The following is a 13070-nucleotide window of genomic DNA, read 5'->3' on the forward strand; positions in this document are numbered from 1 at the left end:
CAGATTTTGACATTACTACCTAATCAAACGGAGTACCCATTTAAGCGATACCTGATTACGCGGAGAGTACTGTACAATTCAAAATTTTCACTGCATATGTAGGGATAATTTTGTCTGCAGACACAAAAACATAGTGCTTAAATCTTATACTCAGAGATGTGCCCAATCTTCTATTGATCATGTCAATCATCTCACATTCTCAGCCATGTAGAGCATTGTCATAATCTAGCCTTTCAGAATGATAGGATATCACGAGGACTTACCTCTGTACTCTGTGGCTGCGATACCATCTGCATGAATACATAGAAATTAAAACAATGATTCAAAACCAGGGATGCCAACCTTGTAAACAGCATTGCAATATTCTGAGTGCTGAAAGGGCATTTTTTTGGTTTTTTTAGAAAACACTATTTCCATGACTCCTGCAGTATCTTTGCCAAAACCGGTATAAATACTGCACAAAGCAACGGACAGTTGGCATCTTTGCATAACCTGCGGCACTTATAGACGTGTACATGCATGACTTTACAATAATTTGACCATTTGGCTTTGCAAGATTTGCCTACTTACACTAAATATTTTTATAACTTATTGAACATTTTCTTCTTCAAACTCTGGCAAGTTATTTCTGTCAGACATAAAGTCAAAGTATTACACCCATCTCAACAGTGGCAGACTATCTTAATATTATGACATTATTCCTGATTGTTTTCGTATGCAGATAAAATTCTTGAAACAGATGAAAACACACACACACACACACACACAAACAAACACACAAATGAAACCAGAGAAACATGGAAAACAAATTGAACTAAAATATGCCTAACTAAACCCCCCTCCCTAGCACTTATCAGTGAATATGTGCATAGAAGTGTACACTCATCGGTAACAGTTGGCTCAAGTCAAAATTCTTCATTGGCTTTGAGTGTGTACCTTATTACACAGAGATGGGTGACAAAGCTGCATACAATTTGTTACAGGAATTCTCCAAAATATCAAGAGCCGGGCTGGCCTTCTCACTCCATGGTATCCCCACACTACCAGGGCCCTGTTTCATAAAGTTGTTCGTAAAGTTACGAACAACTAACGAGCGACTGGTGATCAGTTCTTGTGGTGAATTATTGAAATTCTAGTAAGTATAGCACATCGCAACTGATCACCAGTCGCTCGTAAGTTGTTCTTAACTTTACCAACAGTTTTATGAAACACCCCCCCCCCCCCCCCGGTCTTTTTTGACCAGAATTTCACGCAGAGCACTCACCAAGGCCTCGTACTTCTCACAGTATTTCTGCAGGAGCACAAAGAGGAAAGAGAAGATATCGGCCATGTTGGAGGTCAGGGCCTGCCAGAGGTCCCTCCTCCTCCTCTGCTGGAGGTTCCTGAAGGAGACCACATCCTCCACCAGTCTCAAGAGGAAGAGGAGCACCAGCTCTGTCTGAGAATCCTGATAGAAACAGAGAGTACATGGACACACATGTATCAGTTGGTTGTAGGACAACTACCACCTGGATAATTACCCCACACCCTTCCCATGACCATAACCATAACCCTAATCCTAATGCTAAACCTAATCCTAATGCTAACCCAAATTCTAACACTAAACCTAACCCTAACCCTAATCTGTACTCTAACCCTATCACTAACCGGTACTTAGGCAGGGAAGGGTAATTGTCCTGATACAGAGCAATCACTACAGTAATTCCCACTTGCAAACTCACCATGTTTCCTACAAAAGAATTACTCTTTTTTTTTTATGTGACATTGTGGGAATGTTGCAAGGACATCAGTTCAGTAGGCTTGCAATTATAACTCACAGTGTAAATGTCAATGTTAAAATCATTGTTCTATTGTACTGAAACTTCAAAATGTTTCTTCATGCCACTAGATGGCGACATCTAAGGGTGGATAAAAGTCAGCAGTGTAAGCTATGATTTGACATACATATTGGTCTACTAAATTCAAATCACTAGAAAAGGAACCTCCCGTTTGTGATACTTCATTTAGAGTTACAGTGCACTCCTGTTATACAAAACATGGTTTTAACGAAATTCCGGTTACAATGAAATAAAAATTCAGGCTGCCACATTATCCATTCTGTGTTTTTTATTGTTTATTTGTTCCTTTAAAATGAAATTTTGATACAACGAAAGAAAATTGCCGGTCCCGAGAAGTTTGTTATAACAGTAGTCCATTGTACTCAGATGTCATACAATGAAGAGGCTGAGCTATTACGATTTTCATTCGCGGTCACATGAGACAGACAAGTGATGAAATGATATATTTTATTTTTTTTTAATAAATACCAGAGATCTTCTATCATACACTAAATCTACTTTTGAGGGGGTGGGGCAATGGGAGTGGTGGGAAGACATTATTGTGCATTGAGTTCTTATCAGCTACTCTTACTCCAATTTGGCTCATCTGGTCCAGCTCAGATAGAAGACTTGGCCAATGCTGAGGCCACTCGCGCTTGACCATTTCCACAAGAATCTTGACCTGACCCTCCTTGATGTAGTTAGCCGTCTCGAGGATATGACCAGCTCCCTGGACGGTCAAGATAGCAGATACCCTGAGTTTATATCCATTCACAACTTATTCATACATTGCTCACACTCAAGCTTAGGTGTGCAAGCTTAATATCTGTTTCTTGATGGCCTTCAGTTAATTTCCATACTGTCCTCTGGGGCCATATAAACTGAAAATGATACATAGTCAGGCATAATCATGGCATCAAGACTCACAACAATGTACCTTTACTTTTTCATATCCAATGTCCCTTGTCTTTTTACAGAAACCTTTCGTCAATTCATTTTTTGTAGTAAATGTTGCACAATGAAAAATTCTGATAATGTTCAGTACATTTTTGAACAAAATCTCATCTTTCAAATTGCCAAATTCATATTGCTTATGCTTAATATTGCTTAATAGTACGAAATAGAAATGTGGATTCTTTGATTTAAAACAAATACTGCTAATCTGAGATTCTTTTTATTAACTAAATGAGTTTTACATTTGTATGATACAGAACATTCGGTACTTATCTACACTATACATGGTTGTACCTTTGTGATGAGCTGTAGGGTAATTTCTTTAAACTGGACCTTTTCATTTTGTGAAGCATCATTCCACTTGAATCTAAAGGTGCGAACAAGACATATCAAACATGATTACATGCAAAAAAGAGTCATATTTGAAAGTGATCAAACACAATTTATATCACACCCTCATGTTATGATGCATATTTCTGACTCCTTCATGCATACAAGAAAACACTCTTTTTAGATGTAACAGTCCAACCTCAGTTATCCTGCAATGTCAGGATTGGTGATTGTCCAAATAAGAAGTCTGATTGCCTGCTGGCTGGATAAGCAGGATATGCTAAAGCACAACACTTTCCAGCTAGTTGTGCTCGACATCTATACAAGTTATACTGTAGACAATTCACTGAAAATTATAATATTTGTATGTTTCACACACACATATCTATTTCTATGCTTCGAAATTCACATGACATGGAATTGAAATGAATATCATTCAAATTTCCCTTGTTGTTTGTCTTTGTTGCTTTTTTTCCCCAAGTTAACTGTCAAGGAAGGATAATCATACCTCAGGGTCTCTCTCACTCCCATCCCACTGATCAAACCATCAGATGAGCTTAATACTTGTACATGTACACATATTTCCTTCTAATGACTGCACTGTGGGAGGTATGATACATTGTATTATAGTAATATTGGTATTTATGTCCTGACTCTTTTTTAATGCAAATATGTAAATTGTTATGTTGCATAAATTTAGTTACAGTATACTTTGCACTAAAAATGCAAGAAAAGAAAAAACAAAGAGACTGTGCATTTATGTCTAGATAATAGAGAAATCTGGAGAAGTGAGACGGAAAACTGAGCAAGAACAGTATTACGATCACGTAAGTCTGTAATACATAATCTGTTCATGAGTGTAGTTGTGAGTGTGAGTGTAGTGAGTGAAGAAATTGAGATCATCCCATCCCTGTAAAATATAGCAAATACTTTGGGAAAAGTCTTGTTCAGATTCAATACAGCATTCCTCAACAGTTTTAGAACTTTATTGTACTACAAAAGAATAAATTATACTGTACGCTGTACTTCATTTTTTTTTTTCTGTACAAACCTTACAAAGTGTTCCAGTAACTGTAAACCAAAGTGTCGGATAACTGGTGAATTTTTTGCGTCACTGAGGTACATTCCACAAGCCACACAGTGAGGCGACTTCTCCTTGAAAGTCTCACATATCTGAAACAGGAGGAGAAAACACTTCATTACGATCCATGGAACCAAAGCAGCCTGACAATATGAATTTCCATACAAGGAGTATCAATTCACAACTATTTCACGGGGTCTGGGGTACCTTCAGTAGTTTGTGTGTGTGTGTGTGTGGGGGGGGGGGGGGGGGGCACCATTACTGCCAAACAAGGGTCAAATGCTCACCCCTCCCCCTCCAGTTCTGTGGCCCCGATATTATCAAGATATTCCCTAAAATCACATTTACACTAACAGTGCCAACTGCACAGAAAAAAAAAAAATATTAGAAATCATCTAATGCTTCACCCTCCAGTCCTGGCTAATTTCAGTGAACTTCATTTGTTGATAGATTCATAGATTTCTGAGATAATTCCTGTGCATATTCCACAATTAATGATGATGATGATAATATTTAACAATAATAATAATAATAATGATGATGATGATGATGATGATGATGATAATAATAATAATAATAATAATAATAATAATAATAATAATAATATTAAGAATAATAATAATAACAATAATAACAGTAATAATATCAATAATAATAATAGCCCTGGGTTATTATGTATCCTGCAAGTTTAGTAACATTCATTGCCATATACAATTGTAATTTCTAAAAATAAAAATATTCCACCTTGACTGTCCTATAAGCCAGCAAACATTATATCTTAGTACCACATTCTCATTTTATTTTTTCTGATTTGCTTGTCCTGAAGTATTGCTAGAAACTGACATATCAAGCACATCTTTCAGTTTTATGAAGTACCTGGTATGTAGGCCCTACTGTAAACAGCAATATTTTCATGTTGAGCAGTTCAAAAACTTATTCGAAGGTTCTTCAATTCGAGCTGCATCATTAATATTTCCATATTTTGCAGTTTGTCATCTGATTAATATAGGATCTCAAAAAGGATGTGCACTAGCGAGAGATTTGTTGTTACTTCCAGTGCCAATAACAATGGCCGTTTTGATTTCTCAGGGGGTTTTTTTCAGTTTTTCTTTTTTAATAAACATAAATAAGACTTGCTCAATTAGGTAAAACGTGCAAGTCACATGCTCTATACATGTGTGAGAGTTGGCAACCCTTTAAAATCATTAATCATTGCTAATGTGCAGTGACGACACAAGGAAGTCATGCGGTGACATCTAGACTTTACTGATAATAGCCCTAACCCCGGCACAGGGTGCTGTAAACCACTAACAGCGCCCCAACGACTTGTATGCAATTTAGTGAAGTAATCAAGTGCACTGCGATGTTTGCAATTCTGTAAACAACTCATCGTTCAAAAAGACACTCGGATTAGCAACGAAAAGCCACATGCTGTAATACCATATTGTTGAATATAGGCGACTAATCCCTCACCATTACCTCCGAAAACAAGATTAATCGTCATCATCTTTGAGATCTGATGATCTGCCCATGCGCGAATGAATATTCATTTCAGTTCTTAGCTAGCCGTCTGTTTTTTTTTTCCACACGCATACATTGTGTATTATAACATGTGCTACGTTTTATCCATACCCAATCGACAGCAAGGCTGTTAGCGCATGCGCTGTGTAAGTTGTACAACGATACGAAGTGCGGAAGGACTAAAACCTCGTATAAAATCTTTCACTGGGCTCTTAAAACAGATCATATTGTAAATTGATTTCAGCGCCTCTGATTGTAAGTATGGCTATGAATTTCAGTGTAAAACCCTGCATTTTGGTCTCTGGTCACCAAAATACTAAGTCATATCAGGTGGTACATCAATAGCCATAGGGCTGCAATGCGACCCCGACTCGGTACGAGTTGGGGTCGCTAGTGCAGTTAATAATAGCCCAAGCTCTCAATATGTGCAGATCCATGCTGATGTATACAGGGTTCTGTCACCATCTCGGCGTAGGCTCACGCTTACGCAATGCTGGCCTGGCTCAGTGAGGACTAGCTAGGCTTTTATTGCCGATTGGCCTGTGTGGAAATGGTAGGGCACCTCATTCCTCATCATAAAGCCTTGAATATCATACTCATATTCACTCATATCAAACAGTCATACAACCGAGAGTCTACAACCCATTCATTACCTGTCAAATCAATAATTTCAATAAATGATCAGGATAAAATGTTACAAACACCATGTCCATGATTCGCTATCCCCCCGCCCCCCGCCCCTCCCCCTGTATACTAAAGTAAAAAAAAAAAAATCTACGCCTTGTTGTATTATTGTCTATACCTGGTAATGCATTTGCAGGATTCTTTGTTTAGAATAATTACTAAATTAGACATTTTTAATGTAGTAGACCTAACAATGCTAGTAGAGAATTGAAGAATGTCAGGAGCAGGAGAAAATCAATCCCTTAGGATGTTTCATTTTTGGGGGGGTCAATAACTGGGCTTAATTTACCAACTTTTGATTTCTATATTAACTGATAGTAGTAGAAGCCCAGATCTACAATTTAACAATAAATGTTTCTAACGTTATAAATGGCCTTCTCTAATTTAAAATTACCTGGTAAGCTTCCATACGCCTCTTCTGGTTAATTGTTGAATCCAGAGTGATGTTAACAGCATCAGCCAACTGCCTGGCTTGTTCTTCTATCTCCATCCTCAGAGATGTGTACGTATGGCAACGATGGATGGGATATGACTGAATACTTATAAACACGAATACTACGACATTTTCGTTCCACGATCCACTCGCTTTATTGTGCCTTCGTGAAATCAACGGCGAGACTGCATGCGCTACTCATACAGCCTGTGGCTCGCTTATGCTGTAGAGACAAGAGAGCTAGAGAGCCGCATGGCGCATTGAGCGCGCGCTAGCGGCGCGGCGCGACGGCAGAGGCATGAGCGGACAGCTACTACCCGTCGTGTACCGACGGTCGAGAGAGGTCGAGGGTCACGGTAAAGGTATAGTAGCTTGGCAGCGCTATCCCCAGGTGCTAGTACACCTCGTGTGTGTAGCCGTGCGAATCGAGAATCAATGCCGCTAGTTGTGAATACAGGATGTTGTTGTTGTTGTGTTTGAGGCGCGTCATTCACATGTAAATATTTGCGTTTTCATCTGCGTTTATTTTGCATAAAATTAATTTCTCAGAAAATTTACTAAATACTTGAGGAGCCTAGCCTGTTTCCCAGGCTGTGTGATATTACTACAATTTTATTGTCTTTTGTAAACTGGGTAGGGCCTACTTATTTTGTGGACAAATTGAGAAAAAGGAAAACTAAATAAATAAAAAAACAAGTAATTAAAAGGGCAATTTACATAATTTCGTACATTGTATTAATTCTGTTTTGATCTTTGTTCTGAACTGGCCTATTGTGATCCATAGGAGCACGGAGGTGGGAAGAGAGTCCCACCTCCCTTAGGAGGATGATTCATTGTCAAGGCTATTCAGCATATAGGAACATAGCAGGGGGGGGGGGGGCGGCCGCCCCCCCCCCCAATCCAAAAAGTGGGGGGGCAAAACGCATTTTTGCCACCCAAAAAGCCCCCCCCCCAGAAAAAAAAAATAATAATAAAAATAAATGAATAAACAAAGAAAATAAAATAAATATGTATATATATGAATAAAAGGGAAAAATATATGGCTACAAACGGCAGCTTTTGGACTGTAAAATGTCAAAATTTTCAAGCTCGCTCGCTTCGCTCGCTCGCATCCAGCAGTTGAGCCCGGTACGTGCGCCTCCCCCTTAATTTCTAAAGCGAAAAACATAGCTACGACGGCAGTTGTTGGACTCTAGAATGTCAAAATTCTCAAGCTCGCTCGCTTTGCTCGCTCGCATTGAATCGTTATGCCATTCTCCTAATGTTGCTGCCAGTAATTGCCAGCAGTTGCGCCCGATGCGCCGCCCCATTAATTTCCAAAGTGAAAGATAAAGCTACAAACCCCAGTTTTGGGACTGTAGAATGTCAAAATTTTCAAGCTCGCTCGCATTGAATCGTTATGCCACTCTCCTAATGTTGCTGCCAGTAATTGCCAGCAGTTGCGTCCGATGCCCCCCCCCCTTAATTTCCAAGCGAAAGATATAGCTACAAACGGGAGTTTTTGGACTGTAAAATGTCAAAATTCTCAAGCTCGCTCGCTTTGCTCGCTCGCATTGAATCGTTATGCCATTCTCCTAATGTTGCTGCCAATAATTGCCAGCAGTTGCGCCCGATGCGCCCCCATTTATTTCAAAGCGAAATATGTAGCTACAATTAAAACTCCAGTTTTGGAACTGTAGAATATCAAAATTTTCAATCTCGCTCACTTCGCTCGCTCGCATTTTATTGCTATGCCATTCACCTTATGTTGCTGACAGTATATAATTTGTTGATCGTTTCACACCGTCATTCCATAATCCATGTTAGGAAAACTTACAATGTTCTTCAATGACTGCGTTGTTGAATGTATCACATTCCGTAATGTATTGTAGTCCCATTATTGCTCACGCACACACGCACAAGCATACAGACCGTCAAAATTACTTTATGGTTCCCCCATGTTTCGGCGACCCACCATACGCCACTTTACATATATATATATATATATATATATATATATATATATATATATATATATATATATATATAATAGATGTGTGTGTGCGTGTATGTGTATGTGTGTGTGTATATGTGTATACTGTGTAACATATGCATGGTCTAATCTTGAGCCCCCTCCAATGTTTGCCCCCCCCCCCCCCCCCCCCCAATCCAAAACTGCTTCCGGCGCGCCTGATAGCACACATCTTAACATGACAAATATGATATAATTTGAAATTACCATAACACATGTACTGCTATTTCAGCTCACTGAATGAGGACCAAAGCAATTATCTGTATGGATGGTTGACCTTCTTGTAGTCTGCGCTGTGGTAGAGACTATTAATTTATTCCCACTGATTAATTGGTTTGAACGAAGCAAGAGCCTTCATTCCTACATTGCCTGAAGGTGCATTGTTCAAGCAGAATACTCGTCATGGTGGTGTGATTGGTAGATGACAGTGAGTGTGTTGAGTCTATGAATTCATAGGCCCTACCAGTACCCCTCATTTAACTCACACATGCACTTCCAATTAATCAAACAACTATAGATACCCTGGTACACATGCCAACACATTGCTATCTTCATCATCAATACCCTGATGAATTTGGACAAGAATACACAACACACACACACACACACACACACACACACACACACACAAACACACACAAATCACAAAACCTATGCAGGCATTTAAGACACACCCCCCCCCCCAAAAAAAAAAAGAAAAGAAAAGAAAAGAAAAAAAGAACAGACTGCAGACACACTTTTGCATACATATCACTCACAACTGGAATTTCTAAATTCTCCCCTATTCAGTCTCCTCAGCATATTATTGAATATTGACAGACATGTCGATCAGCATAACAAGTCATTATCAGAAATAATAATCATCGATCATCCTCATGTTCATCTCCAACATCAACACATAAAAAGAGAAATGGCTGATCTGCAACCTAGCAAGACCGTCACTCTGTGCCTAGCAGTTTCAGTAGGAAAACTTCTTTGGGGTCTTTAGGCTCAGGTCCATCATCACTAGCAGAAGAAAGGAAATTCGAAATGCACTTTCATCACATATACTACAAGAAAAATATAATTTAATAACATATAAACTTGAAAGCAACTTTCAGTCACTGACATCTTTGAGAATAAGATCAACTCTTATGTAGAAAGAGATATTTTTTTTTTCTGTCAATATTGGCAGTAAGGACGTCACCATTGTCATCACATAAAATGTTACCATTCATTTCTAATCTGTCAGAAACTTGTCTACACTCATGTTTGAATACAGGTGAGTGCATTATCAGTAGTTAGGCATACTTGTACTGTCAAATTACAAATACTTGTCAAAATACTTGCCCATGGTAGCAATCTAAATTCATGCTTTGCGGCAAATATAAAACTACTTTTCCAAACCAAATAAAGACATTGCCGATGCAGGTACAGTGCACTCCCGTAATGAATGAAAATGTTCATTATCATTACTTATGTAACTAACATGTAGATGTATATTCCTCATTCATTTTCTTTCTCTGTTGAATATACATAAATGCCTACATATATTTTTTTTCCTTTGCGTGTATATTTTCATCATCAAAGTTGTTATTGTATATAAATCTCACATGAAATATTTCTCTGAATGTTTATATTTTCTTCGTATGTAACTGTACTGTTGGTTTATATTTCTCATGTAAGGGACCCCCCTGTAAAACAGCACTGTTACAATAACAGAGCTGAGTAGGGTCATCCCTCTGTTGAAGGTCTATTTCATGTGGTACATCTTTGTTGATATATCTTTTAAATGATGGAAAATAAATACAATGCTACATAGTTATAACAAAATTCCTGTTACAATGAAGTAAAATTTCAGGGTGTCAAAATTATCATTTACATATACGTATCTTTATGTAGTTCACTGTTCGGCTACACGGAAATCTAAATATAACATAAGAAAACCCCTGGTCCTAAGAACTTTGGCAAAAAGGGAGTGCACTATCCCACAAGAAAAGGCATATACATACCTCCCATCTGATATACTCCATAAATTATGAATTCTTCTTTATGCACTTGGAGCAAACATTTTAACTACCGGTAATGCACTTGCAGTGACTCATCCTATAATCAGCCATCTGTTTCATGTGGTAACAATGTCTAACCATGGCTATTGGATTTATTTGCATTGTGCCATATTTGAATTTCATAGCTAAATCAGGTGATGTATAGGCAGCAATCTACTTCACGTAAAACTATGTATAACAATGGCTATTACATATTTGCATTGTGCCATATTTGAGTTTCATAGATAAACCGTGTGATGTATGGTTGGCTAACCTTGGGGAAAATATCAGAACATATAACCCAAGTTAGAATTATATGGTGATGGTCCAAGGCATGGGCATAGCTGACAATATTTTCCCTGTCATCACAACATAGAGTTGACCATTACAGTGATTATCATTAATACAATGTATACAAAAATCTAAAACAAAACAAGGAAAGGGAACAGACAACACTGTATGAGATGGATTATTTCCATGCTATGCAATGTTGCTTATCTGTTCAGATATCTTGATATGAACAGTCCTTTCTTCTTTTCTTTCGCTTTCTTTTGTTTAAACCAAGACTGGAGAGAATTTCAGGCAAATCCTGCTATTTGCTACTCTGGCTATTCATGAAGATACACTGGTAATAGAAGGCACTCAGTCAAATAATCAAAGTCAAATAATGCAAAGAATAATGGAATGTTTGAAGTAACCTCAACTTCATGTACACATCGAGGTAAAAGGAACAGCAATAGTTGTTCATGATAGAAATATAATGCAATGTTAAAGTCAAATGTAAATGAATGTAAACTGCCTCTTCAATCAGAATACCCTGTGGTAAGACAGTGACAAACAGCATCATGTCATTCACATAGATTGCATGTATACGGAATTGAATATTGCCAGTTAGTCTGAGTATATCAGCCTACACAGGAAAAACAAATATATATTAAAATTGAGGGCATGTGGGATAAACCACCAAAAGTTAAATAAAAACAAGGCAAGCGCCAAATTGTGTCTCGCCCATTCGCGTGCAAGAAATTAATATTTTTCTAACTCCCAGAAGTTCATTGACCCACCTATGACCTTTGACCTTGTGGTGACTTTCAACTCCACAAGGGACAATTACCATCCAAGTTTGGTCACAAACGGACATAGGGATCAAAAGTTATGAGCCACAATCGAAACGCGCCCTAAAAGTTTGTTGACCCCTGTCTGTGACCTTTGACCTTGTGATGACCTTCACCTCCCCAAGGGACATCTACCATCCAAGTTTGGTCACAAACGGACAAAGGGATCAAAAGTTATGAGCCATAATCAAAACGTGCCATAAAAACTTAACATTGGGCCCTAAAAGTTTGTTGACTCCTGTCTGTGACCTTTGACCTTGTGGTAACCTTCAACCTCCCAAGGGACATCTACCATCTAAGTTTGGTCACAAACAGACAGATACATCAAAAGTTACGAGCCATAAACGAAGCACGCCATAAAAACTTAACATTGGGCCCTAAAAGTTCGTTGACCCCTGTCTGTGACCTTTGACCTTGTGATGACCTTTAAATCCCCAAGGGACATCTACCGTCCAAGCTTGGTCACAAACGGACATAGGGATCAAAAGTTATGAGCCACAATCGAAACGCGCCATAAAAACTTAACATTGGGCCCTAAAAGTTTGTTGACCCCTGTCTGTGAACTTTGACCTTGTGATGACCTTCACCTCCCCAAGGGACATCTACCATCCAAGTCTGGTCACAAACGGACAAAGGAATCAAAAGTTATGAGCCATAATCAAAACGTGCCATAAAAACTTAACATTGGGCCCTAAAAGTTCGTTGACTCCTGTCTGTGACCTTTGACCTTGTGGTAACCTTCAACTTCCCAAGCGACATCTACCATCTAAGTTCGGTCACAAACAGACAGATACATCAAAAGTTACGAGCCATAAACGAAACACGCCCTAAAAACTTAACATTGGGCCCTAAAGTACATTGACCTCTGCCTGTAACTTTTGACCTTGAGGTGCCCTTCATGTTTGGTAAACTGTGTAACTTTGCATAACCACTCTTCCCTCAAAGTTTCATTGAAATTGAAATCCTCAGTAGAGAGTTATTCAAGTTTTTGTAGCGTTACGGACAAACGACGGACGGATGGATGACGGACGGACAGACGCCGCAGGCGATCCCTTAGTCTCCCCACACCTCCGGTGGGCTCGACAAAAAATGACACT

The 13070-nt window shown here is 38.7% G+C and overlaps 1 protein-coding gene across 1 annotated transcript in view; it reads right to left on the bottom strand.

Moving 5' to 3' along the window:
- The window catches only part of LOC139735657 (exportin-5-like), a 53654-nt gene extending 46777 nt beyond the window's left edge, over nucleotides 1–6877 (bottom strand). Inside the window, exons 1-6 of the mRNA XM_071646408.1 lie at nucleotides 6782–6877; nucleotides 4153–4274; nucleotides 3066–3138; nucleotides 2410–2547; nucleotides 1265–1447; nucleotides 264–290 (exon numbers count right to left, since the gene is read on the bottom strand). Of these exons, the coding sequence (XP_071502509.1) occupies nucleotides 264–290; nucleotides 1265–1447; nucleotides 2410–2547; nucleotides 3066–3138; nucleotides 4153–4274; nucleotides 6782–6877 (639 nt within the window). The remainder of the gene's footprint in view (nucleotides 1–263; nucleotides 291–1264; nucleotides 1448–2409; nucleotides 2548–3065; nucleotides 3139–4152; nucleotides 4275–6781) is intronic.
- Between the last annotated feature and the right edge of the window lie 6193 nt (nucleotides 6878–13070).

This window comes from Diadema antillarum, unplaced genomic scaffold (assembly GCF_040938485.1).
Source record: "Diadema antillarum isolate AM-2024a unplaced genomic scaffold, OU_Dant_1.0 seq00000590_RagTag, whole genome shotgun sequence".
NCBI classification, from domain to species: Eukaryota; Metazoa; Echinodermata; class Echinoidea; order Diadematoida; family Diadematidae; genus Diadema; species Diadema antillarum.